General features: G+C 44.3%; 1 protein-coding gene across 9 annotated transcripts in view; it reads right to left on the bottom strand.

Moving 5' to 3' along the window:
- Nucleotides 1–21,544, bottom strand: part of LOC108704046 (IQ motif and SEC7 domain-containing protein 1) — a 184,971-nt gene that overhangs the window by 56,598 nt on the left and 106,829 nt on the right. For 6 of the 9 annotated variants that reach the window (XM_041591008.1, XM_041591017.1, XM_041591010.1 and 3 more), the window contains one exon: nt 15,614–15,670. The exons of 1 other annotated variant lie outside the window; for it this stretch is intronic. In XM_041591008.1, coding sequence (XP_041446942.1) covers nt 15,614–15,670 — 57 coding nt within the window. Of the gene's footprint in view, nt 1–4,681; nt 5,447–11,543; nt 12,056–15,613; nt 15,671–21,544 lie in introns of those variants that run through there. 2 more of the 9 variants (XM_041591014.1, XM_041591015.1) reach the window with 2 other exon arrangements.

Raw genomic sequence — 21,544 nt, 5'->3', positions numbered from 1 at the left:
TGATACCCCTGATAGAGAAGAGGCAGCAGACTGTGCCCTTAGCTGAGCCAATGAATAAACCATCAGCTGATTCTTGTCTCTCAGAACATATTGAGTTTCCAGCATCTTTGGTTTCGCCGCAGGCCCAGGGCTCAGTTTCACCGCGTCTCACCTTTCAGCTGGAAAACTTCCCCTTTAGCAATGTCTTTTCCTATTATACAGCGACACAATAGCACAAAGCTGAATGCCCACAACTTCTCACAAAAGGACTTCAGGGGATTCTGGGAGTTGTAGTTCTAAAGTTGATGTTTTTTCAAATAAGGGTATATTTCCCCTTTAAGGTTAAACTCAAGCTGAACTAATGCCCGGTCACATTTCACATAGAAACCCGCAGGTACAGTCACAACTGAGGAGAGTCATATTGTCAGGCAGCAGGTAATGTTGCTCATGGTGCACTGGGGAGTATTGTCAGGCAACTGCACTCAGGACAAACAAGGGAAAGTTGTGCTCACCACTATTTTTTAAAAACCATTAGGCGGGGGTGCAATGAGGCTGTGACCACAAAATACATATAGACAAATACAAGATTCCTCTGCACTCAACCCATCCAGCTTAAATATATTGTAATATATGGACAAACAATCCCTGTGTTGTTTAAAGGGTAAGGCATTTTTCAGTAGCAGTAGCACAAAATGTCTCTGTCTTAAATATATTGATAATGGGTTGAGTGCAGAGGACTCTTGTAGTTGACTAACTGCACTCAGGACTCCAGCACTACCAACAGGAATGACTTTGGCAGCTCTTGTGTCCAGTCACATGTCTCTCTGCTGCTGCTTTCTACCTAGGGTTGCCACCTTTTCTGGAAAAAAATACCGGCCTTCCTATATATTTATCTTTATTCCCTATTAATAACATTGGGATCACTGACCTTCCTATATATTTATCTTTATTCCCTATTAATAACATTGGGATCACTGACCTTCCTATATATTTATCTTTATTCCCTATTAATAACATTGGGATCACTGACCTTCCTATATATTTCTCTTTATTCCCTATTAATAACATTGGGATCACTGGCCTTCCTATATATTTATCTTTATTCCCTATTAATAACATTGGGATCACTGGCCTTCCTATATATTTCTCTTTATTCCCTATTAATAACATTGGGATCACTGACCTTCCTATATATTTATCTTTATTCCTATTAATAACATTGGGATCACTGACCTTCCTATATATTTATCTTTATTCCCTATTAATAACATTGGGATCACTGACCTTCCTATATATTTATCTTTATTCCCTATTAATAACATTGGGATCACTGACCTTCCTATATATTTATCTTTATTCCCTATTAATAACATTGGGATCACTGACCTTCCTATATATTTATCTTTATTCCCTATTAATAACATTGGCATCAACCATCATTTATACTGGCCAGGCCGGTAAAATACCAGTCAGATGACAACCCTATTTCTACCAGACGTTTATTACTCATTGTGTGGCTTTAGGGTCTGACAGTCATCTCCCCCCCCCCCCCCGTGTATCCTACCTTCATTACACCCCCAGCAACCAATCTTTCCCTCTTCATCCATTCATATTGATATTACGCAAAAACCTAAGCAGATTTCTTCTCTCCCTTGTAACAATCACTCAACCTACACACCAAGCCAAACCTCATGGCAGCGCCAACTTACTGATATTATACCTGCATGTGTGGCACCTCCTCCCATATGTATAAATACAAATATACAGAGAAGGAATGTTCTGGGCACACAATAAGCTATACCCTCATACTGTACTGTCTAAGGGAATCAATATGGCACCTCCTACTCCATATGTATAAATACAAATATACAGAGAAGGAATGTTCTGGGCACACAATAAGCTATACCCTCATACCTGTACTGTCTAAGGGAATCAATATGGCACCTCCTCCTCCCATATGTATAAATACAAATATACAGAGAAGGAATGTTCTGGGCACACAATAAGCTATACCCTCATACTGGTCTGTCTAAGGGAATCAATATGGCACCTCCTCCTCCCATATGTATAAATACAAATATACAGAGAAGGAATGTTCTGGGCACACAATAAGCTATACCCTCATACTGTACTGTCTAAGGGAATCAATATGGCACCTCCCTCCTCCATATGTATAAATACAAATATACAGAGAAGGAATGTTCTGGGCACACAATAAGCTATACCCCTCATACTGTACTGTCTAAGGGAATCAATATGGCACCTCCTCCTCCCCATACCGTATGTATAAATACAAATATACAGAGAAGGAATGTTCTGGCACACAATAAGCTATACCCTCATACTGTACTGTCTAAGGGAATCAATATGGCCACCTCTCCCATATGTATAAATACCAATATACAGAGAAGGAATGTTCTGGGCCCACAATAAGCTTTACCCTCATACTGTACTGTCTAAGGGAATCAATATGGCACCTCCTCCTCCCATATGTATAAATACAATATACAGAGAAGGAATGTTCTGGGCACACAATAAGCCATACCTCATACTGTACTGTCTAAGGGAATCAATATGGCACTCCTCCTCCCCTACGTATGTATAAATACAAATATACAGAAAGGAATGTTCTGGGCCACAATAAGCTATACCCTCATACTGTACTGTCTAAGGGAATCAATATGGCACTCCCTCCCCCATATGTATAAATACAAATATACAGAGAAGGAATGTTCTGGGCACACAATAAGCGATACCCTCATACTGTATTGTCTAAGGAATCAATATGGACCTCCTCCTCCCATATGTATAAATACAAATATACAGAGAAGGAATGTTCTGGGCACAACAATAAGCTATACCCTCATACTGTACTGTCTAAGGGAATCAATATGGCAAACCTCCTCCTCCCCTATGTATAAATACAAATATACAGAGAAGGAATGTTCTGGGCACACAATAAGCTATTTCCCTCATACTGTACTGTCTAAGGGAATCAATATGGCACTCCTCCTCCCATACGTATGTATAAATACAAATATACAGAGAAGGAATGTTCTGGGCACACAATAAGCTATACCCTCATACTGTACTGTCTAAGGGAATCAATATGGCACCTCCCTCCCCCCATATGTATAAATACAAATATACAGAGAAGGAATGTTCTGGGCACACAATAAGCGATACCCTCATACTGTATTGTCTAAGGGAATCAATATGGCACCTCCCTCCTCCCATATGTATAAATACAAATATACAGAGAAGGAATGTTCTGGGCACACAATAAGCTATACCCTCATACTGTACTGTCTAAGGGAATCAATATGGCACCTCCTCCTCCCATATGTATAAATACAAATATACAGAGAAGGAATGTTCTGGGCACACAATAAGCTATACCCTCATACTGTACTGTCTAAGGGAATCAATATGGCACCTCCTCCTCCCATATGTATATAATACAAATATACAGAGAAGGAATGTTCTGGGCACACAATAAGCTATACCCTCATACTGTACTGTCTAAGGGAATCAATATGGCACCTCCTCCTCCCATATGTATAAATACAAATATACAGAGAAGGAATGTTCTGGGCACACAATAAGCTATACCCTCATACTGTACTGTCTAAGGGAATCAATATGGCACCTCCTCCTCCCATATGTATAAATACAAATATACAGAGAAGGAATGTTCTGGGCACACAATAAGCTATACCCTCATACTGTACTGTCTAAGGGAATCAATATGGCACCTCCTCCTCCCATATGTATAAATACAAATATACAGAGAAGGAATGTTCTGGGCACACAATAAGCTATACCCTCATACTGTACTGTCTAAGGGAATCAATATGGCACCTCCCTCCTCCCATATGTATAAATACAAATATACAGAGAAGGAATGTTCTGGGCACACAATAAGCTATACCCTCATACTGTACTGTCTAAGGGAATCAATATGACAAGACAATACACAACGCTGGGGGTGCAGGGAGTGGAACAGACAGAGGGGGCGCAGGACACCCCAGTGCTGGAACAAGAGGAGGTTCAGAGGGAAAAGAAATCGAGAGCAAAACTGAGTAGAATTCCTCTAATAACCAAGTGTTTAGATCCGATTGCTGGGGCCACAGCGGGTTCTATTTGCGGGGGCTCAGGGGTATAATTTACTGATATAAATGGTACAATTACATTTCTTGTTGAAGTTCTTTTATTTCCCACATATAATTAGCAATTTGCTGCAAATGCACATTCCCATAGGAACCCAATATTTCCCTTCATGTTAAATAACATTTTCCTCTCTGCCTCTTCCCCTCAGCTTTATAGGCCCTGCCCCTCTGTCTGTCTGTCTGTCTGTTCATCATTGTATTTAACATCTCTCTCATGGAATTGCCTTTATTAAGGGCACTAAATCCCATCAATCATGTAAATCTGTAGCCCTGAGGTGTCCAACTATCTTCCTGAATTCCCATTAACCCCTTAGCCTCCACTGCCTAGTTCCCATTAACTCCTTTATCCCCCAGTGTCTGTATTCCCTTTAACCCTAAAATCCCCATTTAATATATTCCTGTAGATTCCAATTTGACTTGACCACACAGCTTACACTCAGTGTAACAGCACAGCCCAGATGCACAGACATCCGACATACAAGTTCTGAGTCTCAGTTTGAGAACAATCAGCACAACCCAAAGTGGAGCCCTACCTGATTGTCCGGACAGAAATACAGTATTTCCACATCAGATTCCACAGGGCACCTCCGTCCCCCTTCATGGCCCAGGTGCAGGTGGTCTGTTCCCTCAGTGGGAAGAATTGGTAGAATGAGACTCGAAGCCCAATCTCATGGTTTCAAGCTGAATAAATGTCTCAGTGGGGTCTAAACGTAAAGTAACCTCACCCCCAGGTGCTCAGTCTCCTACAGAGGGGCCCAGGCCAAGCTTGAGGTGCTCTGTCTCCCAAAGACATACCTAGGCTAAGCCAGAGGGTCCCAGTCCAGCACAGAGGGTCTCAGACTGGTACAGAGGGTCCCAGTCTAGCACAGAGGGTCCCAGTCCACAACAGAGGGTTCCGGTCCAACACAGAGGCTCCCAGTCCAGCACAGAGGGTCCCAGACAGGCACAGAGGGTCTCAGTCCAGAACAGAGGGTCTCAGTGTAAGACAGAGGTCTCTCCGCCTGACAGCAGTCTCACGTTACAAGCTCTCGGGCCGCAGGAATCTGACTGACACTCAGGCACATTATCCAAGAAAGGAAAAATCTCAGTAAAACCTCAGAATGACTTTATTTCTCTGGGTCGTGCCCAATAGGTCTCTGTCCTCTCAGCCCCCGGAATCCCCCACAAACAGCACAAATTGCTGGTGAAATCATCCAAACCGCCAGCCGCCTGCTCAATCTCTTATTTGGCTGCTGCAATAAACTGCCTGCCAAGCTCCATAATGAATCATAGAGCCGAGTGAGCTGAAGCTTTGCACACGCGTGTGATGTACTAGTGTCAGTAATGGAGCCGCACACCCAGTCTCTCATGGGAAGTTACTTTGTAACAATCTCACTTCCTAAATCCCTTTCCTGCCTCAAAAAGTAACAGCCGGCCAATCGTGTAACTAGAAAGGGATTGTGGGTAACTGCCCCGAGCAGTGGGGTGAGTGTGTAAAAGTGGGTGCATATGCCTTGCAATTTAGTTCTGCAGCCATTAAAGGAGAAGTTAACATGCTGGAAGCAACAAATGGCTTTAAGGAACATAACAGCCAATAAGGAAGTGGGGCAAGAAAAACAGAAGAGCCCTGGGGTTGATGGGAACCTGGGGTTAATACAATAAATCAGGGTTCTCTAACCTGCACCCCTCCAGTCCTGTTGAACTGCAATTCCCAGCATTCCCACAGCCTGTCCAGGTTGGAAATCCCTTCCTTTTAGACTAAATGTCTATTATCTCTCTCTCTTACCAAGGGGCCCCTTTGATCCTGGGGGGCTTGGCCAAATGCCGTACCCAGCACTGGGGCATTATAGTTGCCATGGATACCTTATTTATAATGCTGGGAGGAGCCATGATTTCACAGGGGGGCAACAATATGTACAAACTAGAAACAGAACCTGAATGCCCTTAAACATACCTCTTGTAGCCGCCATCACAAGCCACACACTGAGTTGGATTCTGGGATTTTCTTTCTCCCCTTGACAAGTACCAGGCTCTGACATTGATATTGGCCGGGCCCCGTCTCTGCCCTCAGTCTGCCGGGATCAGGGGGATCAAGTGAGATCTGCCCCCACCCAGGGCAATGGCTGGAAAGGCCTGGGACTAATTACAAATGCACAGGGGGGGGGGTGTCAGAACGGAATCTAACAGGTAATTAGAGGATTTAGTTTATCCAAACAATTACTGCAATAAATAATATACGGGCGAGTGACACATGTAACGTCACATCAGATCTGGGATATGAACCCCACCCCCCACACAACCTCCCAATGTGCCCCACAGCCATTTGCCCCCAACTCTCTATTGCCCCCTATACACACACTCACATCAGATACACGAGTATCATTTATTGCCCCCATGGGCAGGCGGGACACTGTGTAAACACCTGGTGGGCCCCACTGACCCAGACCTGCACCTACTGCCCCCACTGTCCCCTGAATTCCCCCACCCCTGACCTAGAGGACAAGTACCTGTCTGGGGCTGGAGGTCCAGAAGGGGGGTGGGGGCCCCTGTGGAAAAAGCCCTGGTGAGCCTCAGAGCCTCCAGTCCAAGACTAAGGGGCAGATTTACATAGGGTCGAATATCGAGGGTTAATTAACCCTCGAAACTCGACTGCCGAATGTAAATCCTTCGACTTCGAATAACGAAGTCGAAGGATTTACTGCAAATAGTTCAATCGAACGAAAAATCGTTCGATGGAATGATTAAATCCTTCGAATTGTTCAATTCGAAGGATTTTACTCCATCGATCAAATGATTTTCTTCAACCTAAAAATTGTTACAAAGAGTATGGGGACCTTCCCCATAGGCTTACATTGCACCTCGGTAGGTTTTAGGTGGCGAACTAGGGGGTCGATGTTTTTTTTAAAGAGACAGTACTTTGACTATCGAAAGGTCGAATATTCGAACGATTTTTAGTTCGAATCGTTCATTTCGAAGTCGTAATCGAAGGTCGAGGTAGCCAAAAAAAACATTTGAAATTCGATGTTTTTTTTATTGTATTCCTTCAATCGAACTAAGTAAATGGGCCCCTGAGTGTCAGTTATTTCACCCATCCTCTCCTGACAGGTGTAGCTGTAGGCCCCATTATGATCTGACCCCGGCTTTGGACCAAATAATTGGGGGGCTACCATACAGACAACACCGCAGTCTGGACTTCCCCCCACCTCTGAATGTCATTCCAAGTAACTTCCCAATGTACATGAAGTGGACCTTATTACTGGTTCTAATAAAGACACTTCCCTCCACTGCTGGTTCTGACTACCTGCACCATAAAACACTATATAGGTATCAGCCCTCCTCTAGGCAGTGCCAAGTATATGCTGGGATATTAATTGGTCATACATTAAAGATCCACTTGTTTGCTGAGGATGCCAATTGAGCAGATCTTTAGCCAATTTGGCCACCCATATGCAGGGTGAAATTGGGTCTATGATCAGATCATACGAGCGGGGCCAGAACCACATCCACCATATTTCCTATCTAAGTTCTGTCCCAGGACATACTGAGTCACAGCTCTATAATGTACAATACAGGGTGCAGGGAGTCGTTTAACATATTGCAACAATTTCAGCCTGAATGAGCAGATGCTGTGGCCCCTTTAAGGTCAGTTGATCTCACAGCCGGCGAATCAATGACGAGGGGAGAGAAATATGAAATATTTAATAATCTCGGTATCATCTCATTGTGCGGTGGGTGGGGGGCAAGTGGGTGGGATCTGTTTGTGTCTCAATCTGAACCCTCCCAGCACTCGGGGAATTACTGACATTATCTGGGATATTATAGGCTCCTCCCCATTAGACTTCCATAGGTCACAATAATCTGATCCAGATACAGTCACACCCAAAAGCAGTTAGAAGAGAGGGGGCAAAACTTACCCACACCCCCACTCTGTATGTAAAGCTGCACCACTGAGCACCTCGTATTCATCTCTTTTTTGTATTTCCTTTACCCACTCGTTAGCAGAAGATCATTTAATTCTAAGTTATTGCAGGTTTATAGAGGACCAGCTGCAGTACCACTTCCCACCACTATTAGGCAATGTATTTCACATAGGGCAGCAATAGAACAGCGCCACCACCTGCCTTGTGATACTAAATCACTTCCGGATGATGCAACTGCCAGGAATGGGGCCCCATCATACCCAGCTGTCAGTTAGGGAAGGTTAGAGTTGGGGAAATGATGCTAGTGTCCAACCTCTGGCCCTCCAGCTGTTGTGGAGTTGCAACTCCCAGCACCCAGCAACCTCTTCATATTCATCGTCCAATTTGACATTGTCCAGTCACTGCCTGGTTTCTAACGAACTTGGGACCCTGACAACCATATAACAGTTTATATTCTAAATTGGAAAACTGAATAAATACCAGCTTTAGAATTCAAACTCTGGAGAATGAACTGGCCCTTTAAAGTGGCCCCAAACAGTCACTTTTAGCCTTAGGGAAAGAGAAGAACTGCTAAGCTCGGGCACTTCTACTCCCTGGTGACTACCAGTTGAACACCCAGCGGGCACCATTATGACAGTTAGTCGGTTGTTAATAACTCACCTGAGAGCACCAATAGGAACATGACAGGAAGCCCAGGGGGATGCTGGGAGTAGTGACACACGGGTCCCGCATTTCCATTGGCCTTAAGGAAAGGATTGGGGGTGTCTCTCCCAATATCTGTAGGTTAAAGGGGAAGTTCACAGCTATAAAGACTTCTGCTGTGTGAATAAGAGGAGGCCACGTGAGTGCCAGGGAGGGGGCAGTGACAGGAGCAGATCTGTGGGCCCCACGAGGCTACAGAACACTTGTACCCCAGTCATGTCAATATATCAATATCCAGTGAGGGAAACAGACACCAGTTTGTGCCAAACATTGTTCCTAAGGGGCCACAGGGAAACAATCAGATCATCGGTATCAGTTCCCTGTAACCACAACTCCAGCCCCCCCCCCCAGCCCCGGGCAATGCCCTCGTCTCTCATTTGTTTCCTTCTCGTTTCTCAGTCCTGACACAATATTTGTAGGAATCTGTCAGAGAAATGAGCCATGAATATGTATTTATGTTAATTACCCTGCGCTACTGCAGCCACAACCAACTGGGCCTCAGCGCCTTATGGATAATGTGCGCCAGCCAGGGGGAGTGTCCTGGCACATTTACTAACATGTTGCACAGATGGACGCCACCCCCCAGTCTCAAGACTCAATGAGAAGAGACACAAGAATAGCGGCAGCCCAGAGTGTAGCGCAGATGCACCAAACATACAGCACTGCTACATGTGACAGTACCCATATGTATAAATACAAATATACAGAGAAGGAATGTTCTGGGCACACAATAAGCTATACCCTCATACTGTACTGTCTAAGCGAATCAATATGGCACCTCCTCCTCCCATATGTATAAATACAAATATACAGAGAAGGAATGTTCTGGGCACACAATAAGCTATACCCTCATACTGTACTGTCTAAGGGAATCAATATGGCACCTCCCTCCCATATGTATAAATACAAATATACAGAGAAGGAATGTTCTGGGCACACAATAAGCTATACCCTCATACTGTACTGTCTAAGCGAATCAATATGGCACCTCCTCCTCCCATATGTATAAATACAAATATACAGAGAAGGAATGTTCTGGGCACACAATAAGCTATACCCTCATACTGTACTGTCTAAGCGAATCAATATGGCACCTCCTCCTCCCATATGTATAAATACAAATATACAGAGAAGGAATGTTCTGGGCACACAATAAGCTATACCCTCATACTGTACTGTCTAAGGGAATCAATATGGCACCTCCTCCTCCCATATGTATAAATACAAATATACAGAGAAGGAATGTTCTGGGCACACAATAAGCTATACCCTCATACTGTACTGTCTAAGGGAATCAATATGGCACCTCCCTCCTCCCATATGTATAAATACAAATATACAGAGAAGGAATGTTCTGGGCACACAATAAGCTATACCCTCATACTGTACTGTCTAAGGGAATCAATATGGCACCTCCTCCTCCCATATGTATAAATACAAATATACAGAGAAGGAATGTTCTGGGCACACAATAAGCTATACCCTCATACTGTACTGTCTAAGGGAATCAATATGGGCACCTCCCTCCTCCATATGTATAAATACAAATATACAGAGAAGGAATGTTCTGGGCACACAATAAGCTATACCCTCATACTGTACTGTCTAAGGGAATCAATATGGCACCTCCTCCTCCATATGTATAAATACAAATATACAGAGAAGGAATGTTCTGGGCACACAATAAGCTATACCCTCATACTGTACTGTCTAAGGGAATCAATATGGCACCTCCTCCTCCCATATGTATAAATACAAATATACAGAGAAGGAATGTTCTGGGCACACAATAAGCTATACCCTCATACTGTACTGTCTAAGGGAATCAATATGGCACCTCCTCCCATATGTATAAATACAAATATACAGAGAAGGAATGTTCTGGGCACAGGGAAAATGAATAAAGCAATAAAGGCTGATTGGAAGTGAGGCCTATTGTCCCTATAACACACATGACTGGGCTCTGGGCTCATGCAGAGAATTCCGGGGCCCATAGAGCCCAGACCCGGGTGCTGCTGGTACATAAATCTTACAATAATGACAGGCAGACGTGAGTCGATGCTCATTAACATGTAATAGGTTTGAGACTGGGGAGCAGGTGACTGACAGCCCAGAGTCTCTCCCCGGCCAAATCTCTGGGGCTGAATGACATTATTCTGAGGACCAATTGCAGATGCGCAGATAATGGCACCACCTTGTCCCCCCCCCTCCTCCATAAATGTGACAATGTTCTGTTCACAGGGATCAGCCCCAGGAATATGAGACTCTCTGGTTTAGCCCCCTGTACTGCCATATAGCCCCTTGTACTGCCCTATAACACCCTGTACTGCCCTATAGCCCCCCTGTACTGCCCTATAACACCCTGTACTGCCCTATAGCCCCCCTGTACTGCCCTATAACCCCCTGTACTGCCCTATAACACCCTGTACTGCCCTATAACACCCTGTACTGCCCTATAACACCTCGTACTGCCCTATATCCCCCTGTACTGCCCTATAACACCCTGTACTGCCCTATAGCCCCCTGTACTGCCCTATAACACCCTGTACTGCCCTATAACCCCCTGTACTGCCCTATAACACCCTGTACTGCCCTATATCCCCCTGTACTGCCCTATACCCCCCTGTACTGCCCTATAACCCCCCTGTACTGCCCTATAACCCCCCTGTACTGCCCGATAGCCCCCTGTATGGAGCCATATACTGTAACCTGGCAACTCACCATCCTGCCCACCCAAATGCCCCCCCGTGCCACACAAAGAAGATGAAACAATAGGGGCCGTGGGGTAAGTTACCTTCTATAGAAGCCGTGCAGGGGCTGCAGACACAGGAACTGCCAGTAATCCAGACAAAGGGCTTTCAGCTTCATCATTTTGGGAGCCACCTGCTCCGTGTGCCAAGGGGCCACCCTATGATGTGAGCTGGCACTTGGCTACTGGGGGGAATCATTGGCTCAGTAGGTTCCAGGGGGGTCTGTGTAGTTAATCCAGTGACTCTCTATCCCCTGTATATCCTGATAGGGGCTCAGCGGGTGCCACTTGCCCACACAGCCATTGCCAGTCCTGGAGACGGGGCAGAGATTAGGGGGAGATCCTCTCATTCAGGGGGTTCCTTTAGATCCAGCAGGAATGGGGTGCAGCAGGGAAAGCAATGGCCGTCAGATACAGGGGGTGGCACTAAATATAATCCTCTAATGTGCCCCTGCGGCCCGGCCAGTGTGAGAAGCAAATCAGGTGCCAGAGCACATGGGCTCAGTGGGGCCAACTCCCAGAAACATGCATCTTCCCCAGGATTGGTCCTTTCTGGTTACCAAGGCAACAGGGACATTGACAACATGTGAAATGGGACCCGGCTGACAGATTTCCCACTGCCATTCAGCACAATAATGTGACTGTCCCTTTAACAAACACATCCGTGCCCAGTGCATTGTGGGATGGCAAATCCCCGGGGGGCTGAGAGGATTTCACTGCCTGAATCAAAGGAACAAAGGGGCTTCTGCTCCACTCCCCCCTCTCATTCTGATTATTTGTAATAGATATACCCCCCTGCACCTCTAATAAATACCCCACACAGGTAGGTCTGCACCTTTTAATAAATTCCAAATGCAAGTAGGTCTACACCTCTAATAAATACCCCATGCAGGTGGGTCTGCACCTTTTAATAAATACCCCATTCAGGTAGATCTGCAGCACTAATAAATACCCCATGCAGGTAGGTCTGCAGCACTAATAAATACCTCATGCAGGTAGGTCTGCACCTTTAATAAATTCCCCATGCAGGTAGGTCTGCACCTTTTAATAAATTCCCCATGCAGGCAGGTCTGCACCTCTAATAAATACCCCATGCAGGTAGGTCTGCACCTCTAATAAATACCCCATGCAGGTAGGTCTGCACCTCTAATAAATACCCCATGCAGGTAGGTCTGCACCTTTTAATAAATACCCCATGCAGGTAGGTCTGCACCTCTAATAAATACCCCATGCAGGTAGGTCTGCACCTCTAATAAATACCCCATGCAGGTAGGTCTGCACCTCTAATAAATACCCCATGCAGGTAGGTCTTGCACCTCTAATAATACCCCATGCAGGTAGGTCTGCACCTCTAATAAATACCCCATGCAGGTAGGTCTGCACCTCTAATAAATACCCCATGCAGGTAGGTCTGCACCTCTAATAAATACCCCATGCAGGTAGGTCTGCACCTCTAATAAATACCCCATGCAGGTAGGTCTGCACCTCTAATACCCCATGCAGGTAGGTCTGCACCTCTAATAAATACCCCATGCAGGTAGGTCTGCACCTCTAATACCCCATGCAGGTAGGTCTGCACCTCTAATAAATACCCCATGCAGGTAGGTCTGCACCTCTAATAAATACCCCATGCAGGTAGGTCTGCACCTCAGAATGAAAGGACAGTGGGGAGGTCAGTAAATTAGAGATTTCGGCAGACACACCTGCTCCCAGCTTTATGTGGCCCCGCCCCTCTGCATTACAATAGATATTGAGTGAGAATGACAGGGGTGGGATTAAAGTAAATCACTCATGCCCCAGGGGGAGGGGGGGCTGACACAGCAATAATAATAAATCTGCTGATAATAAAGAAGTATTTTGTTGCCTTTGAAATATCAGTCAGTAAATGTGAACTACAACTCCCAGCATGCTTAGCCAACGTCATCTGGAGGTTTGAGCAGTGGGAATCTGCAGACTTGCAACTGCCTGTGTCGCCTCTCAACCGCCTGGGGAGGAGGGGCATGTTCCTGCTGATCTCTCGTGCTATTGGTCAGACTGGGAGCAGGTGCAGCAGGTACCCAAGGGCTGTGCTATACAAACAAACAGGAAGTGCAGACACTGACATGGAATTAGATGACTTCCTGTTTCCCAGCAACATTGCATCATTTCCTACATGTAAATCTAGGAGGCAAGCAGGGCCATCTTGGATTCTGGAATGCCCTTAAAGCTGCTGTTAATGTTAGGGTGGTGAGGGGGTTAACTGTAAATAGCAGCAGGGACCCCACATCACTGATTGGTAATGTGAAAGTCATCAAACAAGCCAGTCACATAATAACCCCCATAAGGTTTGCCATCTCATCCTTTAATAGCAGCCATTATCCATTCAGCTTTGGATTCAATATGTGGTTGTGTCCGTACCAATGTTATTAATAGGGAATAAAGATAAATATATAGGAAGGTCAGTGATCCCAATGTTATTAATAGGGAATAAAGATAAATATATAGGAAGGCCGGTATTTTTTTCCAGAAATGGTGGCAACCCAAAAGGGGTGACATTGCAACCCTAATTGCCCTCCACTGACACTGTCAGCTATTGGCAATCACCCAGGTCACATAATGACTATAACCGCCCAAGGGCATGGCTATTGGTACAGGTATGTTATCTACTATGTGGAATGCTTTCCAGATACAGGAGCTTCCTGTAATATGGGACCCTTTAAGTCAGGCCAACAACAGCAACAAAGGGCCTTATCCATGTGCCATGGCTTCCAGGGGTGGCCCCTGGCTCTGACACACTTGCCCTTCCTGAAAACTCCCAATATATTTCAGTATTGGGGGTGCCCAGTGATCATTTAGACCTGCCCACATTAAATGTCTCAGAAAGTACAGAATACAAGTAACCCCAAAAGTTTAGCAGCTGTAGGTAGGAAGGAGGAGAGCGGGTACAACAGGGGAGGGTGGTGACGGGCACACTTTATACCATTAGATATGAGTGAAATTCTCAGTATCAACCAATAACCAAAGGCTTCACAGTTTTGTGCCAAGAGCCCCACTGCACAGAAATCAAGGGAAAAGTCTGGGACAATAGGTGCCACCCTAATGCCAATGCTGATGCCCAGCCAAGCAGATTGACAGAATTAACAGGGAATTCTTTTTGCTCCTGTCACCCCAAATTCCTCATGTAGAAAGGAGTGTCCCCCCATACACAGAGGTCCTGGTATTGTGCCACGATGGGAATTCGCTGCCAGTCACGGGCACCGCGCCAAATGCAAATCAAAACTTTTGTATGGAACAGTCTTAGCCCCAAGGCCCCTTCTCACACCCCTCCGGAGAATGAATCCCAGCCATGGCGTGAGAGGGGGCCTGGGGAATTTAGGGACTGACCAGAATTGTGCGGATAATGGGGAAATATTTCTCCCAATCACACAATTATCCTGGTTAGTGGATATAAATGACAAATACCTTTGGGAATGGAACAACTCCCGCAATATTGCTGCCCCCCTGCACAACTCCCAGCTGATGAGGGTGCCAGGAATACAGATGCCGGGGCATACGATATACAATATACAATAGGCAGCCCCCCTGCCACTTTCTTCCATTGTGCAAACCCAGAGCTGCTTGAGGAGCTGAACCAGAAGCCTATAGTTTAGGGGGCACCCTCTGCAGGAAATTCCAAAGTTGTGCCCAGACACATGTAGAAATAGGAGCCATGCGTCCCTGCAATAATAATAATCAGAGTGCAGAGTACTTGCCCCCCGTCTAAGCTTCTAACAACTCGTCTCCCCTATAAATCCCACAACTCACATGGTGGCGCTGCTCTATTGCTTCCCTATGGGAAACACTGGCCCCTGGCTGATAGTGGTCGGAAGTGGTACTGCAAAACCATTTGAGAGAATCTCAGGCAATACAAGTCCATTATTCCTGAGCATGATTAGAGCTGTGATATTAAAGATACGCAGACTGGAGACAGATCAATCCGCCTTTTATAAGAATCATAAAGTGTAGGGGGTGAGCACAAAGGGGCCCCCAAAGAGGGAAAAAGACACCTTTTGTGTTACTATTGATTCGAGTAGTAAATTCTCCCAATGTGACTCGGTACATAAATGTCGCTATTAATACAATTTAACTGCTCGTACCTGAGAGGCTCAGTAGAGATTCCACTTCGGCTTTCAAGAGACGCCCTTGGGTAATAACTAGAGGTGGGAAGAAAGAAACAGCAATTAGCCCAGGGGAAGTCAATATCCCCTTTAATCTCTAAACACAGAGTGTAACAGTGAGCAGATGGGCCCCTGAGGGGCAGAGATTTCTCTATGTCGGGCTCTTCTATTTATGTTCTCTTGTCAGCTCCGGGCACTGACTGAACCCATGGAAAATGCACATGGAACAAAAGCCTAAAATATCTAGTGTTAAACCTATGAAGGGTTCTGCCCCCCCCCCCCCAATCTGAGATTATTTGCACTGGAGGCACTTAAAGGGGGGACAGTAATGAAATAGAGAAAGTACAGAGAAGAGCAACTAAACTGATAAAGGGAATGGAAGGGATCAGTTATGGGGAAAGACAAGTTGGGATTGTTACACTGGAGAAGAGACAGTTAAGGGGGATATGATCACTATATATAAATATATAAGGGGATATGATCACTATATATAAATATATAAGGGGATATGATCACTATATATAAATATATAAGGGGATATGATCACTATATATAAATATATAAGGAGATATGTTCACTATATATAAATATATAAGGGGATATGATCACTATATATAAATATATAAGGGGATATGATCACTATATATAAATATATAAGGGGGATATGATCTCTATATATAAATATATAAGGGGGATATGATCACTATATATAAATATATAAGGGGGATATGATCACTATATATAAATATATAAGGGGATATGATCACTATATATAAATATATAAGGAGATATGTTCACTATATATAAATATATAAGGGGATATGATCACTATATATAAATATATAAGGGGATATGATCACTATATATAAATATATAAGGGGGATATGATCTCTATATATAAATATATAAGGGGGATATGATCACTATATATAAATATATAAGGGGATATGATCACTATATATAAATATATAAGGGGATATGATCACTATATATAAATATATAAGGGGGATATGATCACTATATAAATATATAAGGGGATATGATCACTATATATAAATATATAAGGGGGATATGATCACTATATATAAATATATAAGGGGGATATGATCACTATATAAATATATAAGGGGATATGATCACTATATATAAATATATAAGGGGATATGATCACTATATATAAATATATAAGGGGACATACAATAAACTCTGCTGCTTTATATTTCAGTAGCTCCTCCCAGCAGACATAAGACATCCAATCAGATTAGAGGAAAGGAGGTTCCATGTTAATAAAAGTTATGTTACAGGGAGAACTGGGAAGTTGTGGGATTCAGTTGTACTGGCAGATATATTAGACAGGTACAAGGAGGGGATAGATGCCTTTTTAAAATGTGAGGAAATACAGAGGTACTGACATCAAAGGGATTCTGTCATGATTTTTATGATGTAGTTTTTATTTCTAAATGACACTGTTTACACTGCAAATAATTGACTGTACAATATAAAATGTCATTCCTGAACCAGCAAGTGTATTTAGTTGTAATATTGGTGTGTAGGTGCATCTCAGGTCATTTTGCCTGGTCATGTGATTTCAGAAAGAGCCAGCACTTTAGGAGAGAAATGCTTTCTGGCAGCCTGTTGTTTCTCCTACTCAATGTAACTGAATGTGTCTCAGTGGGACCTGGATTTTACTATTGAGTGTTGTTCTTAGATCTACCAGGCAGCTGTTATCTTGTGTTAGGGAGCTGCTATCTGGTTACCTTCCCATTGTTCTATTGTTTGGCTGCTGGGGGGAAAGGGAGGGGGTGATATCACTCCAACTTGCAGTACAGCAGTAAAGAGTGACTGAAGTTTATCAGAGCACAAGTCACATGTCTGGGGGCAGCTGGGAAATTAACAATATGTCTAGCCCCATGTCAGATTTCAAAATTAAACATTAAAAAAAACCAGTCTTTTGAGAAACGGATTTCCATGCAGAATTCTGCTGGAGCAGCACTATTAACTGATGTGGTTTTTTTTTTTTTTAAAAAAAAAAACATTTTCCCCATGACAGTGTCCCTTTAATGATCCAAGGACTAGTCTGGAAGGAATTGTCCCCTCTCAGGAGATCAGTAGAAAGGGTTATATGGCTTTTTCCTTTTTCTCTGGATCAAGGAGAAGGTAAGTGGGATTTATGGGCACATTTGTATTTCTTGCCCCAGAGTTGAGAATGGTTTGCAGAGCCCAGTGGATCAGTACTCAGAGGATCAGTACTCAGTGGATCAGTACTCAGTGGCTCAGTACTCAGAGGATCAGTACTCAGTGGATCAGTACTCAGTGGATCAGTACTCAGAGGATCAGTACTCAGTGGATCAGTACTCAGTGGATCAGTACTCAGAGGATCAGTACTCAGTGGATCAGTATTTAGAGGATCAGTACTCAGTGGATCAGTACTCAGTGGATCAGTATTTAGAGGATCAGTACTCAGTGGATCAGTACTCAGTGGGTCAGTATTTAGAGGATCAGTACTCAGTGGATCAGTACTTAGAGGATCAGTACCCAGAGGATCAGTACTCAGTGGATCAGTACCCAGAGGATCAGTACTCAGTGGATCAGTACCCAGAGGATCAGTACCCAGTGGATCAGTATTTAGAGGATCAGTACTTAGAGGATCAGTACCCAGAGGATCAGTACTCAGAGGATCAGTACTCAGAGGATCAGTACCCAGAGGATCAGTACTCAGAGGATCAGTACCCAGAGGATCAGTACTTAGAGGATCAGTACTCAGAGGATCAGTACCCAGAGGATCAGTACTCAGAGGATCAGTACTTAGAGGATCAGTACTCAGAGGAAAGCTGAACGTAGATATAACAGGTCTGACCAGGTTGGGCACCAGGGTGAGGATCTCAGACAAGTGAATAAGTTCTCAGCCCCATTGGCTGTTAGTAATGGGGATCATAACACAATAGGAGGGCTATGGGCAGTGATAACAGAAGGTTTAACTGGCCAATGGCAGCAACAGAAACTTCCCAAATTTCCTTTATTACTAATGAGAGTTATACGGGATCTTAAAACACATATAGGGGCCGTCATTGTTACATTCAGTTGCATTAACCCCTCGGGCCCCTAGTACAATGTTACTAGCAGGTTAAAAATTCCTATTGTGTTTCTGCAAAATCAAATAATGACTCTTCTCACATGACCATCCTACACCCAGTGTCGGTGCACTTTGCCTTTAATCACTCGCATATTAACAAAAACCCAACGTTCACTGCTGTATGGGGGGGGGGGGGAAATATCTGCACAAGAAAAATTGGCAACACCACCAGGGCCAATGTGATCAGCTGCAGGGCCCAATCTGGACCATTTTGTTGGGGCACCTAAGACTGGCTGTTGCTGACAGGCCCTGGGCTTGTAGGGAAAGTAGCGACTGCCTGTTCTTCTACCGACTGCTGCTAACTGTCTGTTCTCTCCCTTGTTTCACTGGCTCCCAAGTATTATATGACTCACTGTGACCCCAAAGTCTTTTAGGACACATTGTGGCCCCCAAGCATAATGGGTTATTAGTATAATAAATGAGTGTTACTATAATAAAGGGTTATTACTATTCCCTTCTATCCAATGAGAGGAGATGCTATTCCCTTCTCTGCCTGTAGGGGGCATATAATAATTCAGATATATAGATGTATTTTCTTTTATTCGTTACACTGCCACCTGCTTGCCAACAGCCTGTACTGCACCCTGACGTACAGAGAGGTAACTATGGAGGAAGAAACCCAGCAACTGGGTGGGGGGAAGAGGGGTACTTAAAGGTACACAGTTTTACTATATATTTATATAAGCCCTAAAATGATTTTGCTACGGTATTAACTTGCACATATCCACTGTGCCAGTCTTGCCTCCCTCTGTGGAGCATTGGCAGTACCCAAGGCAAAATAACCTGTGTTGGGCCCATTTACTATAGTTTAACTACAAGTAGAAGAAGCCCAGAGTCACATTGGGCCCCTGAGAGTCCGCTCTTATAAACATGACACACTGTCATAAATAACAGCAGTGCAGTAAAGTGTAATTGTTCCTACTCTGGGCTCACAGGTGATTTTCTGGTTCTATGGCAGGTGCTTTGATATCTCCCCTTATGCACAACAAAGCATAGGCTGAGCAAACAAAACCACTGACATGTTAATGAGTAAAGTCCCTAATAAACACACACCTACCTACCTACTTACCTACATTGGGGCCAATAAAGTGACATTAGGGAATAGACTGTGCTCGGAACCAGTCAGTCGCAGTAATGAGAAGTGGATCAGAACAGTGAGCCGGTTGGTTCTGGTTGGTTGTGTTATTGGGCAGGTAGAGGGGTGGGAGAATGAGGGGAATGAGAGGGATTATTGGGCTCATGGTGAGGTTTAATTTCCCCTTTCATGCAGATGTTAATGAGGCAGCGGTGGCGGTTGCGGTGGTGGTTGCGGCTCGATTCAGTCGCATTCACAGGGAGAGCAGTGGGATTGTCTTTTATTGTAACTTCCATGTCTCCAGATGTGCGGGGAAAACAGCAATAATCCATTACCTCTCTCTCCGGAAAATACTATAATTATCCCCTTCTGCAGGAGGCACAATGCGCTTAATATATATTTAACAATATATTCCTGATGAAAGCATTAATCCCAACAGTGAATGCAAATAAACTGCTGATTATCTGCTGGGCACCACTATTAGCCACAATACTCACACAGCAGCCACACAGACTAACCTGCCAGGCTCAGTCCCACAACTGCTACCCCACCCCTTATATATGATATTATTATTATTATTATTATTAGTGCGTCTGCTTCTACTGCTCTACCCCTCTGCATAACAGGGGCCACCCTATTGGTCCTATATAACAACAATCACAGGAACCCCATCTACTAACTGTGCTGAGCTGCTCCTACTTCTAGTAACAGTGCCCTCACCCCTGTGTACTAACAGTACTGACCCATAGAACTCTCATGTACTTCTAGTAACAGTGCCCTCACCCCATGTACTAACAGTACTGACCCATAGAACTCTCATGTACTTCTAGTAACAGTGCCCTCACCCCATGTACTAACAGTACTGACCCATAGAACTCTCATGTACTTCTAGTAACAGTGCCCTCACCCCATGTACTAACAGTACTGACCCATAGAACTCCCATGTACTTCTAGTAACAGTGCCCTCACCCCATGTACTAACAGTACTGACCCATAGAACTCTCATGTACTTCTAGTAACAGTACCCTCACCCCCATGTACTAACAGTACTGACCCATAGAACTCCCATGTACTTCTAGTAACAGTGCCCTCACCCCCGTGTACTAACAGTACTGACCCATAGAACTCCCATGTACTTCTAGTAACAGTGCCCTCACCCCCTGTACTAACAGTACTGACCCATAGAACTCGCACTCCCATGTTCTGCTGGTAACAGTTAAATATTGCTCCTATATATTATCCTATTTCTGAAGTGATCTTCCTGTCATGTCTGAGGTTAAGGCAATGCTCATTATCCCTTTGCTGTACTGATGTGACTGACAGGTCATTATCCTGATGGTTCAGCCTTGTGTATGATCATGAGTATGAGGACTCCAGTGCAGTCACAGTACCGGATACAGGAGATTTTTGGGAGCAGAGATTAAAACCCACCTGGAGGTGAAACCTCTTTCCCTTTATCTGAGGGAAGAATCTTTGTTTCTCAGAATGTTCCCTGGAGATTCTCCCCACTGACCTTGAATCCCAGATTCCTATTAAGCTCCCAGAATGCACTGAGCACAAGAGTCAATTCCACCGTCCCTTATTCATAAATAATGTGGCCCCTTGTGTTCCATCTCTTCCCTGACTGGGGGGTCTGCTCTTTGGTACCGATCAACCTGACTTTTTTATTATTGTGCCCTGTCAGCCATAACTGTGCCATATT

Source organism: Xenopus laevis, chromosome 4L (genome assembly GCF_017654675.1).
Source record: "Xenopus laevis strain J_2021 chromosome 4L, Xenopus_laevis_v10.1, whole genome shotgun sequence".
In the NCBI taxonomy this organism is placed as follows: domain Eukaryota; kingdom Metazoa; phylum Chordata; class Amphibia; order Anura; family Pipidae; genus Xenopus; species Xenopus laevis.
The sequence above is the reverse complement of the archived record's forward strand: the minus strand, read 5'-3'. Positions and strand labels throughout refer to the sequence as shown.